This window comes from Merops nubicus, unplaced genomic scaffold (genome assembly GCF_000691845.1).
Source record: "Merops nubicus isolate BGI_N331 unplaced genomic scaffold, ASM69184v1 Scaffold26637, whole genome shotgun sequence".
NCBI lineage: Eukaryota > Metazoa > Chordata > Aves > Coraciiformes > Meropidae > Merops > Merops nubicus.
In genome coordinates, this window is record NW_008621360.1 from 13,168 (window position 1) to 37,344 (window position 24,177).

A 24,177-nucleotide genomic window follows, 5' to 3' on the forward strand; every position below is an offset into this window, starting at 1 on the left:
AGCTTGAACTGAGCATTGACTTTAGATTTAGCATCAAGCTATGCAATCTTGTGCAGTAGCATACTTGCAATATGGTAACTAAAATGGAACCTGCAAGGATTGCAGCCCTATTCTGGCTAATACTGTAGGAAAAAATCTGTAGTAATAGGAATTTTTTGCCTCCTGAGCAAGTTTTCATGCTGAAGATGTGAGAATTGTCTGGTGTAGGGATGTTGCACGTTACGATAACAAAACCATGTATACTACAAAGATGTTTCTTGCTTGACTTTGGCAAATGTTAACTCAATCAGAAAATAAAAGCTTGTCTAAAAATAGCATGTTGCATGACAAGCTGAGCTTTCAGAATACCTGGTTTAGCAATTGGCACTACTGTTTAAATAGAACTAAAGACTTGCTGCTGTTTGGTCTGACTTTTTGCATTTGATCAATTGAAACAAATTAACATCCTTTCTCTAGAATCCATTATGGAGCTTATGAAGTCTGAAATTCAGCCACAGGAGGTAAGATGCTCCACTGCTAATTGCTTTTCTTTAGTATTGTGATTTACCATAAACTGTACTTCTGCAGACTTTTTAAAACTTTAAAGGGAGTCTGAACAGCAATTTAGGTGTTGCTTTACATAGGGGAGCATTACAGACTTGGTTACATTTCTATTTCAAACCCCAAATTTATGGTTTCTCTAGGGTATTCCAGGATAAATGGGGCAGGATTAGATGAAGCAGTGTAGTAGTTCAATGTTCTGGCACTTTCCTGAATAAAGCAAAGCATCAACCTTTAGAGTGGAAACCTACTGATCTTTTGTGTACTAGGGGATAGAGGAAATATACATCTACTAAAGCTGTCTCTAAAAGCTATAAGCATACTGCTGTAGATTTGATATTGGTGGGGTTGAGAATGATGTAGGTCTTGGCTCTCTTTTGTCAGAAAAGTAGGGATCCCAGGACAGACTTGTGTGCACAGGGGTGTATAGACCTGTTTCAACATCCCTTCAGGCTCCTCAGACTTGGTGAAAAAGGTGGGGAGGGATGTCCTTTGGTAGGTGGAAATAATGGTTCTTAAAATGCTGAATCCTTGTTCCTCAGGTATCCCACTAGAGGGTGTACTCTAGAGTGAATTTTTGTAACCTACTGGTAACATTGTTACCTGACTGAAGTTTTTCTGGTGACTTGTCAGAATAAATCCCAGACAGCGAGCCTTGCATATTCTTCACTTCATATATTTACTTTATGACAAAGTGGTAACTCAGGAAAACTTAAGGACATCTTCCCTGAAATCTCAGACTTACAGTGAATACAACCTGGAGTTGTAGAAGTCCAGTGGTACTAAATCTGATAATCTGGTGACTTCTTAGTACTAAAAACTCCATTAAGAATGAGGGTTATACTTGGTTACTGAGCCAAAGAATTTGGGGGAGGGGGTGCTGCTATGCATAGCAGAATGTCTACTGATATAGTACCACAGCATTTTAGATGCTTAGGAGCAGAGCTACCTTTATAAAAATCACAGTTGAACTTGATTCTGTCACTGCCTAGGAACATCAGTCAGCATTGAGCAGAAGGTTAATAATATATCCACTCGGCTCAAGTATGTTTCACTTGTGCTGTTCAGGACTGTTTCAGGCTTCGGTGGCATGCCAAGCAAAGCTAGCATGCAGTGTTGTAGAATAAAGCCATGGCTGTCCACATAGCTTCTATGGTTAGTGCTTAAACTGTCTAGACTCTGCTTTTAGTAAGAAATTTGCAATAGCTGGATGACCTAACTTAATTGACCTGAACTGTAGTAGAAAAATGTTTTCTTGGGAGCCATTAAGTTTCTCTGGTCTGTATAGTTTCTCAACAGGCGTTATTTGCCTGAAGCAGAATACTCTATCAAGAAGCCAGAAGAGCCCAAATCTTGGGAAGCTGAGTGTGCTAGAAAGCAAGAGCCTCCAAAGTCCTGGGAAATGCTTGTTGATGTTGAAGAGCAGGAACAGAAGCAGAAGCAAGAGACCTTAAAACCTTGGGAAGCTCGTGTTAGGCAGCAAGAACCAAAAAGACCAGATTCTCCAAAGCCTTGGGAAGCTCGTGTTAAAGAGGAGGAACAGAAGTGTGAGTCTACAAAGCCCTGGGAGACCTGTGTTCAGGAGGAAGAACAGAAGAAGCAAGAAGCTCCGAAGGCCTGGCTAGCACGTGTCCGAGAGGAGCAGGAGCCCCCCAAACCTTGGGTAGCAAAGGTTAGGGAAGAGCAGGACCAGAAGAAACAGGAATTGCCTAAGCCATGGTTAGGGAAAACTAGGGAAGAACAGGACCAGAAAAAGCAGGAGTCCCCAAAATCTTGGGTAACCAAAGTTAAGGAAGAACCAGAACAAAAGCAGGAATCTCCAAAACCTTGGGTAACCCAGACTAGGGAGCAACCAGAACAAAAGAAGCCAGAGCTTATGAAATCATGGGAAATGCCTGTTAGGGAAGAACCAGAGCAAAAGAAGCAGGAGCCTGTGAAGGCTTGGGCTGCTCATGTTAGGGAGGAGCCAGAACAAAAGAAGCAGGAGGCTCGAGAGGCTTGGGAAAAAGCTGACAGGCAGCTGCAAGTGTCATCACAGCAGTTACAGAGCCCTCTGAAGTCCTGGGGAGCTGCGAGTGTTGGGCCAAAGGAGCAGATGGGGCCAAAGAAGTTTGATATGGAACCCAAAGAAGTGAGTTGCCATATGTAGTATTACCTGTCATAAGCTTTTGACACTAGTATATTGGTCTAAAGCTACGTATTAGCAGAGACTTTTATAAGGTGCACTTTATAGGCCTGTATTTAGACTCCTGTTTCACTCTTTCTTGGGGGAAATAATTCTGGCAGTTAAAGCTTATATTTGAATAGCAAGATGCTTTGCATTTTACATCAGCACAGTGTTGCAGTGTTTGAGCCTTGAATAACTGCTTTCTGCCTAAGACAGAAGAATTAACTTGGTTCATCCCCAGCTATTGGCTCTGCACACTGCTGTTGGTACAAAGCAGGTTTGACTCATCCAGGGATCAAATACTTTGTCTGTGCCTGCATGCAAATAGCACTTTGGTAATTTTTTAGGCTTTTGATTAAAACAGCTGCTGATTCGAGAGATCTAACATCTAGATCAAGCAATATCAACTGTACAGGGGCTTAAATATGTATTTCCAGATGAATGCATAAATTATACTGCTGTCCTGGAGTCTAATCTAACAATAGCACGGTTTGGTTTAGAAATGTAAAAGGAAAGCTATTGCAGGGCTTGCAGCTGAGTGGGCTGCTAGCCTCTAACTACAGTACCTTCCTTCTCACCTGTGCTTGGGTACCACCAATTCTGGTAACTGAAAACTGAACTCTGCTTTGTCTGCTGTCTGTCATGAAGAGCAGTGTTTAATCTATAGTCAGACTTCACGAAGAAAATATAGATAATTGAGCAATTCTCTCGTACACAAAGTTGGCAGCACTACAGTCTTCTTTCTGCAAGAAAGCAGAAGTCAATTCCTTCTGTATCACTTGTAGCAAATGCTTAAACTTAAACCTTGTTGGTAAACTTTGCATAACTGAAAAATGGATGTTCTTGTGCCTAGAGGCGGGAGCGGAAGCAGAAGGTTGAACATGAAATTAAAAGAGTATGTAACATGGAGCACTGGGTAACAAAATGGGATTAAGGTGTTTCAGCTTGATTAATCTTTACACTCAAGCTGAGTAGAATCTTGTGTCCACTGGTGGTGGTGGTACAGGTGCAAAACCTGGTTGCCTCACTATGTCACTCGGAGTACAAGCAGGTGTTGTGCACCCAAATATACGTAGTCTTAGTAGAACTGAAAGTATCTGAAGTGTTGGAATAGTCTCAAGCACTTTAAGATGTCTCAGAATATCTGTTGTCAGATGACCTTAAAGCTTAAATGCAAGATGTGTCCTGATGAGATGGGACGCTTATATAGGATGGCTTAAGTGGTGGACAAAATTTTGATGCAGTAAGGAAAAAGGAGGGTCTCAAGCCAGCTGGAGAAACTTGCAGACTGCCTAGGAATTGCCATAGTAATGTGCATGTGAATGTCAACAAAACCTCAATTAAATGTTGGATGTGGGGGTGCTTAAGCTGGGTTGATGAATTAAATAGAAGCATATTTTTAAAGTATTTGCTTTGATTTACATAGACCATAATGAAACACCAACTGGCTCTGTTTTTGCTTAGTAGGGATTGACAAATCCCAATATCAAAGTATGCTGAATGAGGAGAAAATAGTGTACTGTCAACCTTGCTAGTTTCCATAACCAATTCTTTAAAAATTATATAGGCATGGTAGAGGAAAAGGCCTATATCACTGCTGCTGCTTTCTGGAGCTGAAATTAACCTTTCTTTACTCCCTGACATAACTATTAGAGGTCTTTTTAAAAATCTCAGAACCTGTTTATTAAAATATGCTTCTTTTAACTTAATGTACCATAAGGTGTAATACTTAAGAAGTTCAGCCTAATGCAGCAGAGTGAACTGAGGTGCCAGGCCTGTTAAACTTTTTACTCTATTGAAGTGTGACCTGTGGTCCTGCAAACCTGGTTAGAGTTGAATTTGCAGCCTGCCATATGAAAACAAAACAGTTTGGCTTGTGCTGTCATCCAGTGCAGTTTAATTCATACCTGCTGTGAATGCTGCTGAGTAGAAAGAAAATGTTAACTGTGTATCTGCATGGTAGAGCTGGCAATCACTGCTGTGATTACAGCTTAGGTGTCACTGTTCCAGCTTATTTAATACCCCACAGCTAACAAACCTAAAGAGGAATTCAGGTATCACAGAAAGGAGATTTACTAATATGAGGTGGTTGAAATGTATGTTAGCATAATATTACATGTAAGTAGACTTTCAGTTTCATAAGTAAAAAAAAATAATTCAAGCTTTAACAGGAGTACCTGTTTGCACTCTTAGTGAAATTCCAAAGTGGTTGGTGTGCCTTGATGTTCATTTGCTTCAGTTTCAGAAACACACTGATGACAAATTTGACTCTCAACTTATCAGTGCTGTGTAAAACTCTAACCTGAATGTTGCCTGAACCACTAATGTTAGGTAATCCCAGCATGTATACATTTGATGTGAACTTGGACTAACAGGTTACTAAACTCAATCTCCTACCAGCTTCTAATGATTTGCAGAAACAGCATCTAACTATAGGCTAGGAAAAAAAAGGGTTTAAAACCATCTTAAGGATGCTGAGTACCTGCTTTTTTTTTCGAAGCATCTCTTTATAAAGATATAGGACTTGAAATACTTCAGCTTCATGGTACTTCTTCATGTATGCTTTGTATCACATTTCATCTAGTTTTGAACACCTAAGTACCAGCAAAAGAACAAATCAATGAGGCAATTTCACTACAGCTACTTCAGGCTGGTGTATTTTAATATATACAGGAACTAGAAAACAACTTCTCCAAGATGGAGTGTCTCAGTGTTTCAATACTGGCTTAGAGCCCTCATATCATATATGAAATCCTGTAAGCTTGCTTTTTGTTGAAGAATGCTTCCAGCAGCAGGCAGTGTGAACTGGGGAAGGAGATGGAGACTAACAAATTGTGAAAGCATGCAGAAGATTGTGTCATCCTTACAACCACAAGCAAAACACTGCAGTCTCTTCTGAGCTCTTGAGGCTGTTTTACTTGTTTGTTTCATGTACAAGTCTAACTTAAGTAGCTAGTGGACAATCTTAATAGCTTCAGTTGCTGTCAGACTGGACCTGGTCAGCTGACTGAAAGGTGCAAAGCTGCTCTTACCTACTTGCAAACATACAGAAACAGTTTTGGTGTACTTGTCTCAGTAAAGTGTAGTAAGGAGGAAGAGTGTAATAGAATTGAGTTTGAACCATAATGGATTTATCATAACAGCAAGTGTTTTAAGTCTGCTTTTAAGTGAGAGCTAATAAAATAATGGACAGGAAGATTCAGATTCCTTAGTAACTTAATCTATAACTTGCTGAGATTTAACTTTATTCAATTATCTTTTGCCCTGCAATTTAGATCCTTAACAGCTTTAGTTCCTGTTTGTTATTGGATAGTATACAGCAATATAAATGTCCATAGTCAGTAGTTAAAGGCAATGCTTGTGCATCAGAAATTCTAATTTAGAGTAGTATAAAGATGCACTGTTCTAGCTCTAGAATAAAGTAAAACTTCTCAGAGTTCAACAAGCAACTATTGTGTGGGCCACACAGATACTGGATAATGGATTTCTGTGGAGTTAATGATGTACTGCATGTACATGGGCTATGCCTTGTGAAGCTCATGAAACCCTGCAAGCTTCTTTCCTTTGCATGATATTGGAATTTTTGCAAATGTTAGTGATTAGTTTCAGATAATTGTTGAAGAAATGCCAGTGTAATTTTGGGCTTGTTGTCCTAAAGTTGGACAAAACATTTCAGCAATGTTGAATTCCATAATTTAGTGTGACAAATGTCATGACCCTTCTGCCAGATAGTCTAATGACTTCATACAAATACTCAACTAGACAGTATTTTGAGGTAGTAACCTGCTATTAGAAAGACACGTGCTTGTACTGTAGGAGAGTAAAGGCTTTTACGTGCCTGTCTCTCAACATTTGGGCTAGTTGAAATCATGCAACTAAATGTCTTCACATTTGCCTCCCTCTAGCTGCATGGACAAACATAAGAACAGCAAAGCTTGACAGAATCACTAAATTATGGTTTTAAAATATTTATAACAAGCCTACCTCTTCCCCAAGGTGCTTTCCAAAGACATGTTAGATTATCTAGACAGTCTAATGTTGTTGCTCTGTAAATAACTGTTTCTGCTATTTTAGAAGTTTACTATCATTTTTCTCATACCTTAGACCTGCCTATTTTCTGACAAAACTTTTTCCCTTTTTTAAAGTAAAGTGAGAACAAATTGGGATGAACTGTTAAGGGACCATCTAAAACAATCAAGGCATTGCAAGTCCTTATTTAGCTACAAAATCTGGCTCTCATATGGGAGCACAGGTCTGTTTTTAATGCCAAACTTTAGAAAGCTTAATACTTTCTGGAGGAGCTGGTGCATTGAGAGTATCTGGCTTGTCAGTGGAAGCACTTTGATCTAATCCTGAGGAACCCGCTTGAAAACCTGCTCGAAATATCTCTTAGGTGCAGTTTCTTCAGAATGTCTGGAAATGCCATCCTAATAAAAGATCTGTACTTACAGATGTGGGCTCTGCTGGGAGGAAGTACAATTTAAACCTTGAGCAATGCAGCTTTGATTTTAAGTTTGTTCTGACCTTCAACTTAAATATGTGGGTTTCCTTCAGTGGGGGTGCCTAATTTTGCACTAAATGCAGGCAACTTATTGTCTTCTGTACCTTTCTTACAATTGTAAAACTGAATGAAATGAATCAATTCTGTGGCCTAACTAGTTGTGGCAATAGTAAGCTGATTTTTTTTTTAAGTGAAAGCTTGATTCAGGAAATATCAGTCACAGCACAGAATTCCTTGGCTCATGGTGTCTGACACATATAGGTTGCTCTGGAAGTATACTGGATAAGGCAGCTTGTCTTGCTTCTAGTATTAGATGTAATGTCTTTTCTCTTTGTTAGGTGCCTAAACCTGTACATCAGCCAGCTGCAGAATTTTGCTCTACTTCAACTCTTCCAAAAGATCCAGTATTGAGAAGGGAGAAACTTCAGGATCTGATGACTCAGATACAAGGGACTTACAACTTCATGCAAGTAGGTTTTCTGTGCTGTTGTAGCTTAAGGCTATAATTCCCACTGGGTTAGGGAAAAAAGTGCTGACAATAAGTGTTTGGACAGAATGAATAAATTGAGCTCTGATTAGTTAACAGCAGCTTGTGAAATGAGATTCTCATTTGTAGCTGAAGATTTTTTTTTTTACTCTAACTGATGATCTTTTTCCAAAAGGAGTCTATTCTGGATTTTGATAAAGCTTCACCAAGTGCCATTGGTTCATCCCAACCACCTTCAGTTACTCCAGCAAGTAGTCCTGTAGGTAGGTAACACTAAGTGTAAATTGTATACAAGCTTTAGCAAATGCTAAGTTAGCTTGGGTTGGAAATCACTAGGCCTGGTGAAAACAGGTTGTCTAATTATGAGGAATACCAATGTCAGATTAAAAAAGACAACTTGAGCCAATTACCTTCTCATTTGTTGCTGGAGGTGGCTGAAGTTGGTGAATCTGCCCAGAAATTGCAAGTCAGTAATTCTGCAAACTTGCATGTGCATCTGAACCCAGCTAGAGAATTGACATGTGATGTAGCTGTGTAGCACATGTGTCTAGATGTGGTGTAGGTAAGCACAACACAAGCCTTGAAGCAGCTCAGGATAAAGAGCAGTTATGTAGCTACACTACACAACTAGACCTTTCTACAATGGGTCATTTTAAGAAACTGGGTGGCTCTTTGGCTGTGAACCACAATTACCCAGTTTATTAAATATATTTTATATGGAAAGTGAGTATCTCTTTTTTGGGGTAAAAGTGTGTTTATCATTGAATACCTGTCCTCTTACAAGAAAAGCTGAAGTTTTCCATTTGGTGTAGTTTATTGATGCTGTCTAAATATTTGCAGTACACATTAAGAACATTGTGCATCTTCATACACCAGAGGTTATCAAGAAGTAGAACTGCACAATGAAATTATATGTACTGTTTGAATTTAAAATCAAATGTTGCTAATACATTCTTCTTTTTCAGCTTCAAAAGAACAGAAACTGCCAAGTCAGAGTGATTTTCTTCAACAGCCCATTCAAGTAAGTTGAAGTTAAGACTGCCTTGAAGAGGCAGAGCTGTAGCCAAGGATAGAGGTTATTCACTAGAATAGACTTAGGCCTGTAATTATTTCCTTGTTGTCAGTAGTTTTGCAACAAATTTCATATAGCTTAGTAGCTTGCAAGTCTAAGGTAGCTCAAATGCTGACAGTGCTGGCTGCTCTTCTGCTTGAAAAGCAGCAACAAATGTTTGAAACTTCAGGTAAAAAGTATGTTGAAGACATGTTGAAATAGTTTGAATATTTAACCCATAGATTCAAGTCATAGCTAATAGCTGTGTGCAGAAAAACATGCTGCTTCTTTTCATAGAGAGCATGTGTCTTCATCTTTGAGATCCTAACTCTGTGCCTAAGATGCAGCATCTGGAGTTTTGTCAGCCATGGTTAGGTGAACCTTGAATTCACTTACTGTGCTTATGTCTTGCTACTTTGGCTTTTAAATAGGTTTCCTTTCCACCAACAAGAATTCCTAAGAAACTGAGTCTAACTGGTCAAAGTACTCCAGCTCCTGCCTCGCTGAGGTTTACTTGGATATGCCCAGAGTGCAAGTTTCAGTGAAACCAAACATTTAAGATAATCTTTCAAAACCTTATCCCAGTTTTCTCTTCTTGCAAGGCTGCTGCTTCATCCATGACACTGCATGGTTCAAACACTTCCCTAGCATCTGCTGATCAGGCTCTGTCTGGCTCTGAAACTGAAGAACTGGTGACACCACAGACACCAAAGGTAGTATGCCTTGGTTTCACTGGCATTCAAAGATCTGTGTGATAACTAGCCCTAACAGAAAGTTGTGGTGGGGTCTCTCCCAAATAACTGTACTTGAACAACAGTACAGGGACAGAATGCAAGAAACAGCAGTAGTATAGCCTACGTTCTGGAATACTCCAAAATGGTTGGAGAAGTCTTCCTGATACTGCTTGAATGCAAACTGAGCAGTCTGCCCCTTGAAATGGGAAGGATCTGGCATGAAAAACACAGGCTAGAAAGTGTGGTGCATATTCTTGTGAGAACACATGAGTAGTGTAAATATTTGGTTAGGTTACAATGTAGAATACTCCCTCTAATGATGGCATGAAGGATGCAGAAATTGGGATGGATATTGTCATGAAATAGACTTCTGTGTAAGCTGAAGACTGAGATGTGTTCTCTCAAGCACTGAGGCAATACTGGGAATCTGACTTCTTGATGTTCAGTCAAGCCCCCAAACTTCATTTTCTTAACTATTTGTGGTTAAATCTGCAGCTGTAAACTACTTGAATGTTGGTTGAAAGTAGTTTGAATTTATGCAGATCCCTGTCTTAAAGGCCTCTTGCTGAGTGTTGCTGTGTTCAGAAACAGAGCTGGCTCTTTCCTGTTGGATTCTCTAGTGCAGTGTATGTAGATTATAACAGGGAAATGTTCATTTTTTTAACTTTTTTCTGATGTATATGCAATCAGTACCTGTGCATGTAGCATTTACTCTATTCCTTAGTACATTATATAAGTGACTCTAACAATTTTGACAAAGAGATTAGTCTTGCTGACTCTTGAATTAGCAGTTTTGGCCTGGTTCTCGATGCCTTCTCTCACTTCTGGTGTCATAAATCTTCTTGTGCTGACAAAGATTAAATAATTTTGCTGTTTAATATGCAGCCAAAAGATTTGTGCTGTGCTACAATGCAGAATGTCTGATTCAGTAGAATGTTCTGAGTTATTCCAAACAATTTTGCAAGATAGGGTTGCTTGTGTCCAGCACATCTCTAGTCCCTTAAGCATGGTGACTTTCTTTTCCAGTCCTTCTAATAGAAAACAGTAGATAAGGCTTGTTTGGTCTCAGCACAACCAGGGAGGAAGCTCCATGCTGACAGTGTGCTCTCCTGGTGTTCTCTCTGATGCACTTGTCATGGTGTACATGGTGAGAATGGAACCAGCAGCCTTTAGCACTAGGCTGTGTATCTAAGTATGAGCAGCTCTTAACTTGGGCATTATAGGTGTGAACTAACAACAGAATCTGCAGGTTTTGCAAAAGCAAGTAAAGTTTGCCTCTGAAGCCTTGTTTGACAGAGCTTACCAGAAGCTTACCATCAGACATGTTTCTCCATTTAATTCAGTGAGAGGGGTGTGTCACGGACTTCATCATCAATAACTGCTTGAAGCAATCCACAGCTCCTAAAGTGATCTGACTTTGCAGGGTTAGTTGTACAACCTGTTGTGTAAGAAGGGTAATCCAAGTCTGAACCTCTAAAGCTAATTACTTGAAGCTTTTGGTTAAGATGACTATTTAGCATGTTTACTTTGGACTTAATATTTGTCATGGACTTTCAAAATCCACTTGTTTTGACTTAGGCACTCCTATTTCGTAGCTCTACCAGAAATCTGTGCTTTTTGCAATACCTTTTGTAATAGCAGGTGCATGTGTGGCTTCTTCTAGGCATCAACATCGCTTTCTCAGGAGACTGAGCAATATACTTCCCAGCCACCGTATCAGAAAAGTTCACGTATTTCTGAGCCACTGATAGCGAAAAAGATGGAAATTGCCCAGGTGAGCCATCACAAATGCAGGCAAAATAAACATGTTGGTCGCTGAAATGCGTCTAGAGCCTCGTACTCTTTTTGACTTCTGATTATTCCTATGAATACTGATGTTCTAAATCAACACTTCATTTTGCCATTTGCACAGATGAGACTTAATGCTGGTTAATACTTTGTCTGAACAACTCAGCATTGTTTCTAATCTGAAGCATAAAGTTTGGAGGGGAAAATCAAACCCCCTAACCTTTCTGAGTTCCTTTGAAAAAGAGAAGTCACTTTCAATATCAGCAAAAGAATAATGTTCCAATAATTGGAACAGAGGGCATTCTGTGTTAGTGATTGGGGGGGAAAATACCCAATGCCTCTTTGTTGTGAAATTATTACAATGAGTGGTATGTATAGTGGGTCATAGGCACATTTCACTTAATCAGCAGAGACTGCAATAGAAGTACTGTTTGCTGAGGATGCACAGCAAGATTTGAAATTGTAAGCAAAAGCTATTTTGTAGCTCTACTATGTCCAAATGTCATCCTGTAGAAACTGCTGACTTCTGTCAGTCTAGGCTTTAGAACAAATTAACTGCTTCTGTTACTGCCTGATAACTATCAAGTGACCTTTCATTACATTTGTTCTTCCCTCAGGCAACTATTCCCCTCCCAAGTGAACCACAGGCACCATTGCCTACTTCAAGCACTTCCATGCCACCAGTACAACCAGTGCAAAGCTTTCAGTCTGCTCCAGCAAGCAGCAGCTCTGTCACAATAACAGCAGCTCCCTTTCAGGCTATGCAGACTGTAAGTATGCAACTTGAGGCCACAGAAGAACAACTGCCAATAATGTTGGAAGCTGAGTCCTAATACCGGGGAGCTGCCTCCTCTTGATGTAATACAGAACTTACTCTTTGATGTATAGTCCCAAAATATCAGAGTATCATAGAATACTTTAGGTTGGAAGAGCCCTCCAAGATCATCAAGTCCAACCATCAAGCCAACACTACTAAGTCCTCTGCTAAAACAGATCAGAATCTGTCAGGGTTGGAAGGGACCACAAGGATCGCCCAGTTCCAACCCCTCTGCCTTGAGCAGGGACACCTCCCACTAGATCAGGCTGCCTGGAGCCTCATCCAGCCTGGCCTTAAAGACCCCCAGGGATGGGGCCTCAACCACCACCCTGGGCAACCCATTCCAAGGTCTCACCACTCTCATGGTGAAGAACTTCTTCCTCACATCCAGCCTGAATCTGCCCACTTCCAGCTTTGCCCCATTCACCCTAGTCCTGTCGTTATTTGATAGCCTAAAAAGTCCCTTCCCAGCTTTCTTGTAGGCCCCCTTAAGATAATGGAAGGCCACAATAAGGTCACCTCGGAGCTTTTGCTTCTCCAGACTGAACAGCCCCAACTCTCTCTGTCCTTGTAGACGAGCTGCGCCAGCTCTCAGATCATTCTGGTGGCCCTTCTCTGGACACGCTCCAGCAGGTCCATGTCCCTCTTGTAATGGGGGCTCCAGACCTGGATGCAGTACTCCAGGTGGGGTCTCACCAGAGGAGAGGGGGAGAATCTAATACAGGGATATTTTAGCCTCAAGGAACTAAGAGGGAGAAGTCAGACCTGAAAATAACAGGTTTATAGCTGTGCCCAAGGTCAAGTCAATTGTGCTTTAACTGTTCTCTGCATAGATTTCAAATAGGCTGCAGAGAAGAGGGAATCCTGAAACGTAGCTGTTTGGACTAGAAGGTCTCTGAAGTCTGAACCTATCTTGATAGTTTTTAAGCTGTTTGCTTTAGTGAGTTCAAATTCAGTCCACTGGAATAATGGAAAATGTCCTTGATAAAGACTTGTGTAGCTCATTGTCTTATCTCATTAACAAGTAGTACAGATGTCTAGGGAATAGCCCACACAGATTGACAGTAGTGCTTCTTACAGATAGTATTTTTTCAGGCCATACATCATTATTCATGTTCTTGAATGTTACTACTGTCTGGTAGTCTGCAGTGCAAACTTAAAGGGACTCAGAGGAAGGGTCTTCATTTAGTAGTTTGTTCCCTTCTGTGTATTTGGTCTCAGTTACTCCTCTACCTTCTTTAGTAGATGCCAGAAATCTTCATTTAATGTTCTTGCCCAAAAGCAAACTTAGAAAGGCGTCATTGAGATTCTCCAAAGATTTTCTCCATTTCAACAAGTGTACTGGTGCAGCTCCACAACTTGCTGGACAATCTGCATCTTGCAGTATTGAGGTGTATGTAGTAGGATTTGGTGGAAGAAAGTAGCTAGTAACACTTCAAAGCACGGGAATCAACAAGTAAAACTACTATAACAAGATGGTGTGGCCTGTAGTGAATCACTACAATGACTTCTCCTTGGCTTTCTGTATTCGTGGAAGAGGTTCAAGTAGAACCCTCCTGAAAGGTACAGAATTCTGTAATTATAAGGCAAGTGGTGGTAGGGAAGTGGTTCCTTCTAAGCCAGATCCATTTAAATTATGGAAAGTGGCTAAGTGCTGATTTTTCATGAAAGTAGAGAAATAGCAGCATGTTATGATCAAGGAATCAAGAGTGTTTCTGGGGACCTAGTCTGTAAGATAAGCATCTACCATGATATAAATATGGAGTCTTGGTCTCAGTCATTCTGACTGTCTGAACCCAGTGTCTGTTTAGAGTGTGTTTGGTCATAAGGGGACCACTGAAAGTTCACTTGAATTAACGCTGTAGTGTTTTCAAAGATGTTAAGTGTTTGAGATTTCTCTTGGGATTGTTTTGGCTCAAATTGGAAAATATCTGTCACTGAATTGCTAGGATGTTAATTCCTCTTGTAGAGTTAGCAGTCTTTAACTTTGCAGTGCAGTTTTCTTCCCTACCCTCCTGCCAGGAAAACACAGCCACTAGATATCAGTAGCTAGCCAGGAAATGGATGGTTCTGTGCCAAATAATAGTGGCTGTACAGTGACAGTAATGGAAGGATCCGATTTCATGTCCTCAGGGTGTCTACACATCCTACTGCTGTCATTGTGCTGATGGAAGCTCAAAGGCAGATCCTACCTGTAGCCTCAGACCTCCACTAGAATTCCACCTGTAACCCTCACTGTTGGGAAATATGAGACCACTTGCTACAAATACTCCAGGATGTGAGTGACAGCCTGACTGCAGAGCATCCTCAATTTTATTTTTTTAGAAAGGATCACTTTCACCAATTAATTTGGTAAAGTGAAAAAAAAGTGGTGTTTCATAAAAAATGGTTCAAAATTTATATTCAACACTTCAGCATCATGAGGGTTTTCAGTGCTGGCTCCCTCTTAGAGGCAGTACTTGGTTTCATGACCCTGGATAAAGTGTTCAATTCCCATTTTGAATTAGAGACTTCTGCAAACGACAAGAGTTGTGAAGCTGTTCCTTGTATCTAGCTGTAGTTTTGCCCTGGTCTGTCTTTTGGTCTGACAGTTTACAGTCTTGGAAAATGGCCAGATATACCCCTAGACTCAGTACCTGTACTACTGACAGCTCTTTATGTGAAATTTAGGCCCTCTTACTCAAAACAGACTTCTTTATTTGATGTTGATACTAGTTGTCACTTTTGACCATCAATCCTGGTAATTTTGTGTTATTGGCTGTGAAGCAATACAGTCCCTTGAGTGACTGAACTCTGATTAGATTTAAGTAACAGTAATATCTGCATACCACCCTGCTGCCCATGTTATAACATTAAAATTTGAATTAAGACTGTTACTTAGGTTAATGTTTACTCTGAGGGAACTTAAGTAGGAAAGCTGAGGCTCAGTTTACCAAAGGGGTGAAGTGAAGGCTGGTTAATGTGACGTTTGGGTGGATAGTTGTGTTGGGTTCATGAGAAGCCAGATTCTTCCCAAATGTGACTGTGTCATCTCAGTATAGGCTGCCTCAGCTTTAGATCAAAGGCTGTAGGACAGCTAGTCAGTGACTTTAACAGTGAATTTTATGCAGAAGGAAAATGACTTATGGTACTGTAGCTATTCTATTGATAAAATACAGTAAGCTATGATCAATCAAGTTATGTTTCTTGGGTAATAGCTTTGTAAGCAGGAGTAAGTTCTGTAAGTTTACCAAGATGGAAAAGGATGGGTTGAGGTACAATGTTCTTGATTATTTTGAAGAAACAGTTATAAATTATTTCATAGATCTAGGCACTGGATTTAAACCATGGCAGAGCAGTGTGGTGGCATTAGGCAGAGACTTTAACTGGTGGTGTTAAATCACTTATCTTGAAATCTGTTGTAGGTGTTTAAAGTGAATGCACCACTGCCTCCACGTAAAGACCAGGAAACTAAAGAGGATTCTTCATAGTCAGCAGGATATAACCAGAGTTTCTCTACAGCAAGTACCCAGACTCCCCCTCAATGCCAGTTGCAACCTCATGTTGCAGAACAAACCTCTCTTCCACAAGAGTCTCTGTCTTCAGGTGAGAAGTGTACTTGTGTCTGCATTTCAAGTAGCCTCTAAAGATCTTCAGGTTGAAGTAGTATTTTAATTCATGAACATTTGCTGTGAGTTCTAACTTAGTGAAATTCTTAAATGTTATGTAGATCCTGTTAACATTAGGCTTATGTTAAATCTAATCTAGTTGATGGTATGGTATGTAAACTTAATTTCAAAACTGCTAGCAGCAGGATGAAAGGCTGCTTCAAACTAGTTTCTGTGTGAATTGCATGGACAGTGTTGCTTAAATGCCTGGATTTCCCAGCAGGTAGGAAATTCAGTCAGTTGCACAATTGCTTGTTTGGAATTGAAGCAATAACTAAATACTCTTATTTCGAACTATTAATTTGATCTCTGATAACAGACACTAGTGCTGGGAGTTGCAGAATGCTTCAATAAGAAAGTTGGGATAAGTGTTCAGTCTGATCTGAGTACTAAACTTGATAAGTGGGGTCTTGAGCAGCCTTATTCAACACAAAACTGACCTGCTTGACATTCAGGTACTGTACCAGGTGAATTTATATAGCTGGTACTAAATTTCAAATTAAACTAGCTCCTAAATATACCTGAAATGGATCCCTAGCTGTCAGCTTCATTTCATCCTAGAACCTACCTGGATTTACAAGACTATCTAATCAAGTGACTCAAGGTCATTTAAAACTACTCTTCTCCTGCTAGAGGAATCTTCATAGGAATTACACTAGAAATAGACTGATACTGTGTGGAGTCTGAGAGAGATGTGAGAATTAAGAGCTCTGAAGAACAGTATAAGTATAGCAGTCAGGAAAATATGCTTAGCTTGCATGTTCCTTCTCATCTGAGACTATAGGTGGTCAGCCTTCTACAGTTTTTTTGATGGAACATCATGGTTTTTTGACTAATTTTGTGCTGTGGCTCTGTGCAGACTTCAGAAGGGGGTTTAGACTGTCATTCTGGATCAGTTTTAAGCTTTTTGGATTGGTATAAAGCATATTCCTAACATGTTATTAGGCAGTTCAATGCCAAGCAAAAAATATTCAGGAATGATTTTTCACTCACAGGGTGGTAGTGTAGTTTGTTTTAAATATGGAGCTTGCAACCATTAATGTTTCCACAGGACTGTCTACTAAAGAGACTGAACTCAAATATCTAGCTTTCTGCAGCTGCCTTACTGCTATCTGGATAAGATTGAGTTTGTCTCATTGTTTTGAAGGATGTCAACACTGAGGTGACCTAGTTTATCAGATAGATCACTGAAGACCTGCTAGCAGAACAGTGTTGGCTCCAAGTGAAAATTCTTAATCAGGTGTTACTTGGTTTTTTATTCTAGCTTAGTTCTTGATGCTGCTAGTAGGCTTGCTCTGACCTATGCAACTGAATCTTATTGAAAGCACTAGGGGCTTACACTGACAGCCCAGGCTGTCTACAGTACACTGTACCAAGCATTGCATTCTGCAGAACAAAGGGGAGGATCTCCACTTAAAGTGTTGAGGGAACAGAGGAACAGGACGTTCAGAGCAGCTTGCTCAGTCTCTGAACTTCCTAATGCCTACCCTTGCTTCTAGATGTGGTAACTTATAGTTATAAAACTTTGAATTCATCTGTACTTTGTTTTAAGCAGTGAATTACCAACCTGATGGAGCTGTTCCAGTTAGCAATGGTAGCCTTGCCTTTTACCCAGCACAGACCAATGTTATTCCCAGACCCCCTCAGCCTTACCTTAACAGTCGTGGGTCTGTCAGAGGATCTGCTAGAGGTGGAAGGTCACTGGCTAATTCATATCGTACTCCTGGTGGGTACAAAGGTATGTCTGTATTTACTATTACCTTAAAAATTAATGTAGTAACACTAGAACATGAATGCAACACAGGATTAAATTTAGATTCTGTGTGAAACTTCATGAAACAGACTTTAAAAGCAATGTGCAGAGGTGGGGGGTCTTCTGATCTAGAATTCAAGCAAGTTCATTCCTTTATCTGCAGTCCCTGTACTTTGAGTGTCACGTGGACTGGCAGAGAAATTCCACAGCCTTTTGAAATAGGAAAGGAAAACTTTCCCTAATAGGGTGTTAAGCTATTTAAATGCAAAGGCATTAATGGTTTAGACTTTTCTGCTTGCTATTTCATTTACACTCTGAACTGTTTACCCCCTTAATTACTTCTCTTGATATCTGTGTCATGGTTTAGGGCCAGGGCTGCCCCCAGACCTCTAACAGACACAGTTAACCCTTCTCTCCCCCAAAGGGGAAGAGAGAGGGAGTAAGGGCAAGAGATTTATCAGTTAGAAATGTAAACCAGCTTTAATGAACATAATAAACTGGAATATATACAAACACATACAAAACCAGTATTGAACCCAGCTCCCCCCAATGGCAATATGTCACCATCACCCCCGGTGCTGTGGAGCAGGCCCCAGGGAAAAGTCCCAGGCTGGACTCAGCAGCAGATGGCAACTGGGCACAGGAGCTGGATTCAGGAACACACTGATTGGGATCAAAGGCAGAACAGATGGAGTCCTCCTCAGATGCCAGCCATTGAAGGAGAAGCAGAAGAGAGGAAGGGGCTTGGCCCTTGTGATCATTCAGCTGATACTGAATATGACAGATATGGGATGGGATACCCCACTGCTCAGTCTAGGGTCACTCATCCTGTCTGCTTCTCCCTGCAGATGCAGCCTATCCCTTTCTGCTCTCCCCCCCTCCCCAGTGTGGTACACAGGATTTAGCAGTGCCCTTGGTCTGCACACCAATCCTTGGTGGTAACTCTAAACATGGAGAGTTATCACTACTAGAAGCAGACACTGTCTGTGAAAATCTGCTGTTAACTTCAGAAACTGCAATTAGAAGAACTTTAATTGAAAAGTGTCTGAACAGAATTAGTTCTAACCCAAACCAGGACAATCTGTGTGACATTCTCTTCAGATATTACTTGCAGTATTTGCCCAAAGCAAGATACTCTTTGCTTAGCACTGCTGGCATTAATATTACCACTGGAAATGGGGCTGGGGAAGAGGTTCCCAGTAGTGGAGAGCCCTTCTGAATTAATAAGAAATTGAGGCGTCTTAAGAGGAGGATTGCGTGGTCTCTGCAAATCATTTGCTGTTTTGCTGCTAGCTGAAATACTACAGAAAGCTTCAGGTGACCTTAAGCAGATATTAACTTAAGGTTGTTGGTGGCTGTGGCCTATTCCACTTTGAAGTGCAAGGGCATTTAGTCTGTGGCAGTTGCTTCAGTTATTGGGCTGAGACTCCTCAATACCTTGTAGGAACATGTACCAGACAATGAGTTGCACAGTTGAAACTTAACAGCAGTTAAGGGTTTGGTAGTGTCTCATACTAAATTTCTTGCAGCTCCTCTTTGGTAGCTGGTCTAATAGCTAAAGAGGCTAACTATTATATAGCACCTAAATGTGTAACTGTAACAGCTAAGCATCTCTAATAGCAAAAGGAAGTATTTCTTAATTCTATGTTAAATCCTGTCTTTGGATCTAGCAACTGTTTATGAAGTCCTATTAGTATCAAACAGGCAGCTGTTTAAGTTTGTTATACTTTTAAACATGTAATTTTCATATATCCTGAGTGGATATAGTTCTGAGTAGCTAATGAAATGCCTTCTTAATAGGAGTAGTGAGTCTGCTCCAAACTCTGAATTAAGGAACAGATGTGTAATTGAATAACTTAGTACACACGCTAATTGCCAGAAGGGAGCTCTAGCTGTATTCTGGACTTGTACTGTAAGCCAGACACTGAATGATATTGAGTAATCAACTTCGTTTGGACAGGTTTTGATGCTTACAGAGGCTCACCTTCAATAACTAATGGCAACTACGGCCAGCTGCAGTTCCCTGGCAGAGATTATGCTGGGATGCCATACTCTCAGCGAGTGAGTATTGACTTGGTTTCCAATAGCCTTTTGAGCACTGTACAGGAACTAAGTCTTCTAATACCATAGCTTTTCATTTTCTTAACAGGTGAACTATTCCTTACAAGCTAGAGGTTAGTTTTGTTTTCTAGAGAACTTTTTTTGGAACGAGTAGACAGTAGGTAAAATAGCAAGTCAAGTCAGACAAAATCTCTGTATGACATTGATTCTAGTCTGAATGGAATTTCTGAAATGCAAACAGATGGCAAATAAGATGTGGTCTGAGTCTATTTTACTATGGATTTTTAAGTTGGTACTCAATGCCTCTGCAGTATAAAATAATGAACTCCTGAAGGGACTGAGAATGTGGTCAGGCCAAAAAAAATTCAAAAACCAGTATGTAAGAAAGCAAAGATTCCTGGTGGGAGGAGGGTCTTCAGCTTTAAAATGAAATACTCTTCTGTACAGACTCATGGACTTCTAACAGACATGAAATTTAAGGTATTGCTCAGTGACCTGAACTGAGTGTATAGTTCAGAAGCTAACTTGTAAGAGCTGACATTGAAATAGCTCTAATTTCATATTTAAGTCTTCCACAAATAAGGCTGTTTAACTACATCTTAATTCTAAACTGTCTATCCTAAAGCTGGAATTAATTGTACAAATGAAAAAAATACTTCATTTGTTAGCCATACTTGTTTTCAGATTTTCTTATAGCAATCTTCCTAATATTACTGTTCCCTCTTAGGATATGAATTACCAGCAGTGCTATAAACGAGGGGGGATAACTAGTGGTCCTCGAGCAAATTCAAGAGGTAAGACTTACATCATGTTCCCAATGGTACAAGTAATGTGTCTGGGTGTAGCAGATGAAGTGGGATGTTGTGAATAGTGAGGAAAGTGTGCTATCAATGATCAAACAGATCAGGCTTGGTATAAATTAACCAAGCTAGAAGCTTAACTGCTGTTCTTAGACAGCATTGAGTAACAGCAGATTTCATTTCACTAGTCTCATTTTGGTGTCTCCACATGTCAGTGCTGTGACACAATAGCACCTTACTGAACCCTCTTCACAAACTGACTAGGAAAACAGGCTGGTTCCAGTGTTGCATTTGGCTTCTTCCCTTAATTGTGTGGTCTCCCCTGAGTCTGGGTAAGCTATCAGATCCTTTAAGATAACTTTAAGATAACTTTTTCTATGGAAAACAGTTTGGGAATACAGCTTTTTGTCTTTACTTCCATGGTGGAGTGAAAACCTAAATATTTAAGACTGGCTGTTTGAATCTAAGCATGAATAGCATGTATTTTGAGAAGCTGTAAATGAGATGATTTAATCTTACTGTATGAGCTGGAGAAAGCTGGTTATACATTGCTGTAGGTAGAAAGTCAGATGAGTAACTGTTGGTTGCTACTTACAGAACAAAGGGAAATTATGGCCTATCATGGAAAGTGTTTTAGGATAAAGCAGGTAATCTGTCTGAGGGACAACTCATAGAATGTGCTTCTGAATTGAAAGAAATGAGATTGTGGTGAGTTGACAGAAGTACTCATTAGCACTAATATACCCAAGTAAAGTTGCTATGAACTTTAGGTGTTCCTTTCTAGTGGAAATAATGGCTTGCATCTTGGGTATGACTGCTTTAAATTTCTGAACTCTGTTTTCATTCTAGACCCTTTTAACCTGGATATTTGAAAACACAGCTTCATTTGTGGGAGTGGGGTGCAGAAAGCTTAAAAGCAGTTCTAATTCTTCAGACTAAAATAGTCTAGGACCATAAGTTGATATGACCTACTAAGGATGCAAGTCTAGAAGAACAGTATTGAGACAACTTGAAGTGCAAATTCAGATCTTGAAACTGACTAAATGACTACTTGACTTTTGGTAATTTTGTGAGTTTTTTCAGAAGTTACACTGTCTCCACTCAGAAGCTAGTGTATGCTTTTTTTATGTTGATATATATGGCAAATACTAAAGGTAACACTATTGCCAGCTGCTGCCCTCCTACTTAAAAGTATGTGAAGTAACTGTTAGATTATGGCCTATCTTGATGGATGCAGGTGTGATGAATGGGAACCAGCTTTAAAACTTGGTTCTCACTGGGGTCCCTCAACAACTTGCTGTAGCTGAAGTACACGCTTAGCAGCAGATTTGTCTATTTGCTGCTTTAGATTATGCCTGCAGGCTTTATACTTACCATTGCTAATGATCTTTAACAGCAGGGTGGAGCGATTCCTCTCAGGTGAGCAGTCCAGAACGAGACAATGAAACCTTCAACAGTGGGGATTCTGGGCAGGGAGACTCCCGCAGCATCACCCCTGTTGACATGCCAGTGACAAGCCAAGCTGCCACCATACTTCCAGTGCACGTCTACCCTCTCCCACAGCAGATGAGAGTTGCCTTCTCTGCTGCCAGAACATCTAATTTGGCCCCTGGAACTCTAGACCAGCCAATTGTGTTTGATCTGTTGCTGAATAACCTCGGAGAAACTTTTGATATCCAGCTTGGTAGATTCAACTGCCCAGTGAACGGCACCTATGTCTTCATCTTCCACATGCTAAAACTGGCTGTCAATGTCCCCCTGTACGTGAACCTCATGAAGAACGAGGAGGTGCTGGTGTCGGCGTACGCCAATGACGGGGCTCCTGACCACGAGACTGCCAGTAACCACGCGGTGCTGCAGCTCTTCCAGGGGGACCAGATCTGGCTGCGCCTGCACCGTGGAGCCATCTACGGGAGCAGCTGGAAATACTCCACCTTCTCCGGATACCTCCTTTACCAGGACTGAAATCCAGTGCGATGTTTACAAAAGAGCTGCTCCAAACACCTTGGTGGAAGGGGGTGGGACTAGCTTTGCACTTACTACTGACCTTATAGAAGGTATGTGGTTCCATTATTGGGGGAAATAGTGGTCCTGTTGTGCAAGGTGAAATCATGGAGTTGGGGTACTGAATCAGCACTAATTTGGCACTTTATCAGTTGTGATGTAGCCTTGCTAGTAAAGCTGTGAATGTACATTGTTTGCACTTACCCTAAACTGTATTAATGTCCAGCTTACTACACTATTGATTGCCTCAAGTATGGGCTATTCACAATGCCTTGTTGTGCCTCAATAAAAAAAAGTTAATATGCATTTTAGTATTAATCTTGCCAGTGGTCTTTATTTATGAAATATGCCAAACTCATCTTATTCCTGATGTGGGGTGTACATGCATATTATGACATAGAATTGGTCTTCATGTTTCAATAATTCAGGGTAAACTGGTTTAAACGTGATTACTTGTTTGTTTATTTTTTTGCTTGATGACATTCTCAAGAATGTTCCCTTGATCAATTCAAGACTTAGGTATACCTGCTTCCTTTTTAGCCAAAAGGTCAAGAAAGTAGAAGTGAAGTGCTACATAATTCATTAGGACTACTTATTTCCTGTCAAAATCTAGCTTGGTCACATCACCTGTCCTTCAGTAGTGGTGTAGTTGAAATTCTTAAACCTTGAAACAGTCACCAAAGGGCTGTCACACACTAATTCAGTATTTTAAAGTTAAAATTGACACCCGTGAAGCACAAATGTGTATGGCTTTCCTCCCCCGTGGGACTTACTTTGTGTTACAATCCATCTCCCCCTTTCAAAACTGCTGAGGAACTTGGACACCTGCTTAACGGTGGGAAGTGGTGAATGAATTCCTCAGTTTGCTTTGCTTTACCTCTTAAACTGTATTTATATCAAGACATGAGTTTTCTTTCTTTTGCCCTTCCAATTCTCTTTCCCATCCCATCAGGAGGGAGAGAGCAAGAAGTTGTGTGGTGCTGAGCTAGCTGCCTGCTCAAGGGGTTCAACCATGACAAAGTTTCTTAGTTTTCAAAATACTAATGGACTTGTGATGTTTGTGGGGTGTGCTTTTTGGGTTATGGAAGTGAGAGGAGACCATGAATAATCTACCAGAATTGTCATGGCTGATTTCCTGGAGCTAAGGAAACCTCCATTCAGTGGTGGTGCAGAGAATGTTGCTGTTCTGCTGTGTTGGTGCAGCTTACAAACCTTTTCCTCCTTTACTGCTCTTAGTTATCCACAGCTGCTCTGACAACGCAGCCTGTGGAGAAGACAGCTTCAGAATTTTAATTCTGATCTAAATGTTGTCTGGAGGCCTGGCATATATTTATCTCCTGCAGATGACCCTTGCTATCACTTTATCAAAACTATGTGTCTGAGATAATTAAGTTTGAGAGACTTGTGGAGGACATGAAAAGTGTATTGCATAATCTAATTGGAGATGTACCATAACCAGGTAACAATGAGACAAAAATGAGTAAAATAAGCTTGTTCACAAGTCTCCAATCAACTTCATTGTTTTCTCTCCCAACTATAAGCAATTTAAGAATGAAGAGACCATAAATTTGTATTTGATGACTGAACATTCCCAGGTGGTTGTGTACTTGGAGAAAAAATAAGATTGTGAAGTACTAGTTTGGCTGGAGAGCCAAAAACATGTTCAGACAGCTTTAGACTGTCTGGGTCTTCAATGAGTAAGGGCTTTGGTTGGCATGCACTGAAGGCTTTACGCAAAGTACAGGTCCAATCACTTTGTCATTAGTTTACTACAATGAAGTAAACCCTACATTGAAAACTGTAGATTACTTTTAGCTTGTAGCACAG

General features: G+C 40.4%; 1 protein-coding gene across 1 annotated transcript in view; it reads left to right on the plus strand.

The window, feature by feature from the left end:
- Positions 1–22,662, plus strand: part of CAPRIN2 (caprin family member 2) — a 34,881-nt gene extending 12,219 nt beyond the window's left edge. Inside the window, 11 exon segments of the mRNA XM_008944468.1 lie at positions 457–500; positions 1,829–2,671; positions 7,871–7,958; positions 8,661–8,716; positions 9,349–9,459; positions 11,886–12,038; positions 15,490–15,670; positions 17,285–17,470; positions 19,446–19,546; positions 20,274–20,340; positions 21,743–22,662. Of these exon segments, the coding sequence (XP_008942716.1) occupies positions 457–500; positions 1,829–2,671; positions 7,871–7,958; positions 8,661–8,716; positions 9,349–9,459; positions 11,886–12,038; positions 15,490–15,670; positions 17,285–17,470; positions 19,446–19,546; positions 20,274–20,340; positions 21,743–22,311 (2,399 nt within the window). The 3' untranslated portion in view covers positions 22,312–22,662.
- Positions 22,663–24,177: the final 1,515 nt, after the last annotated feature.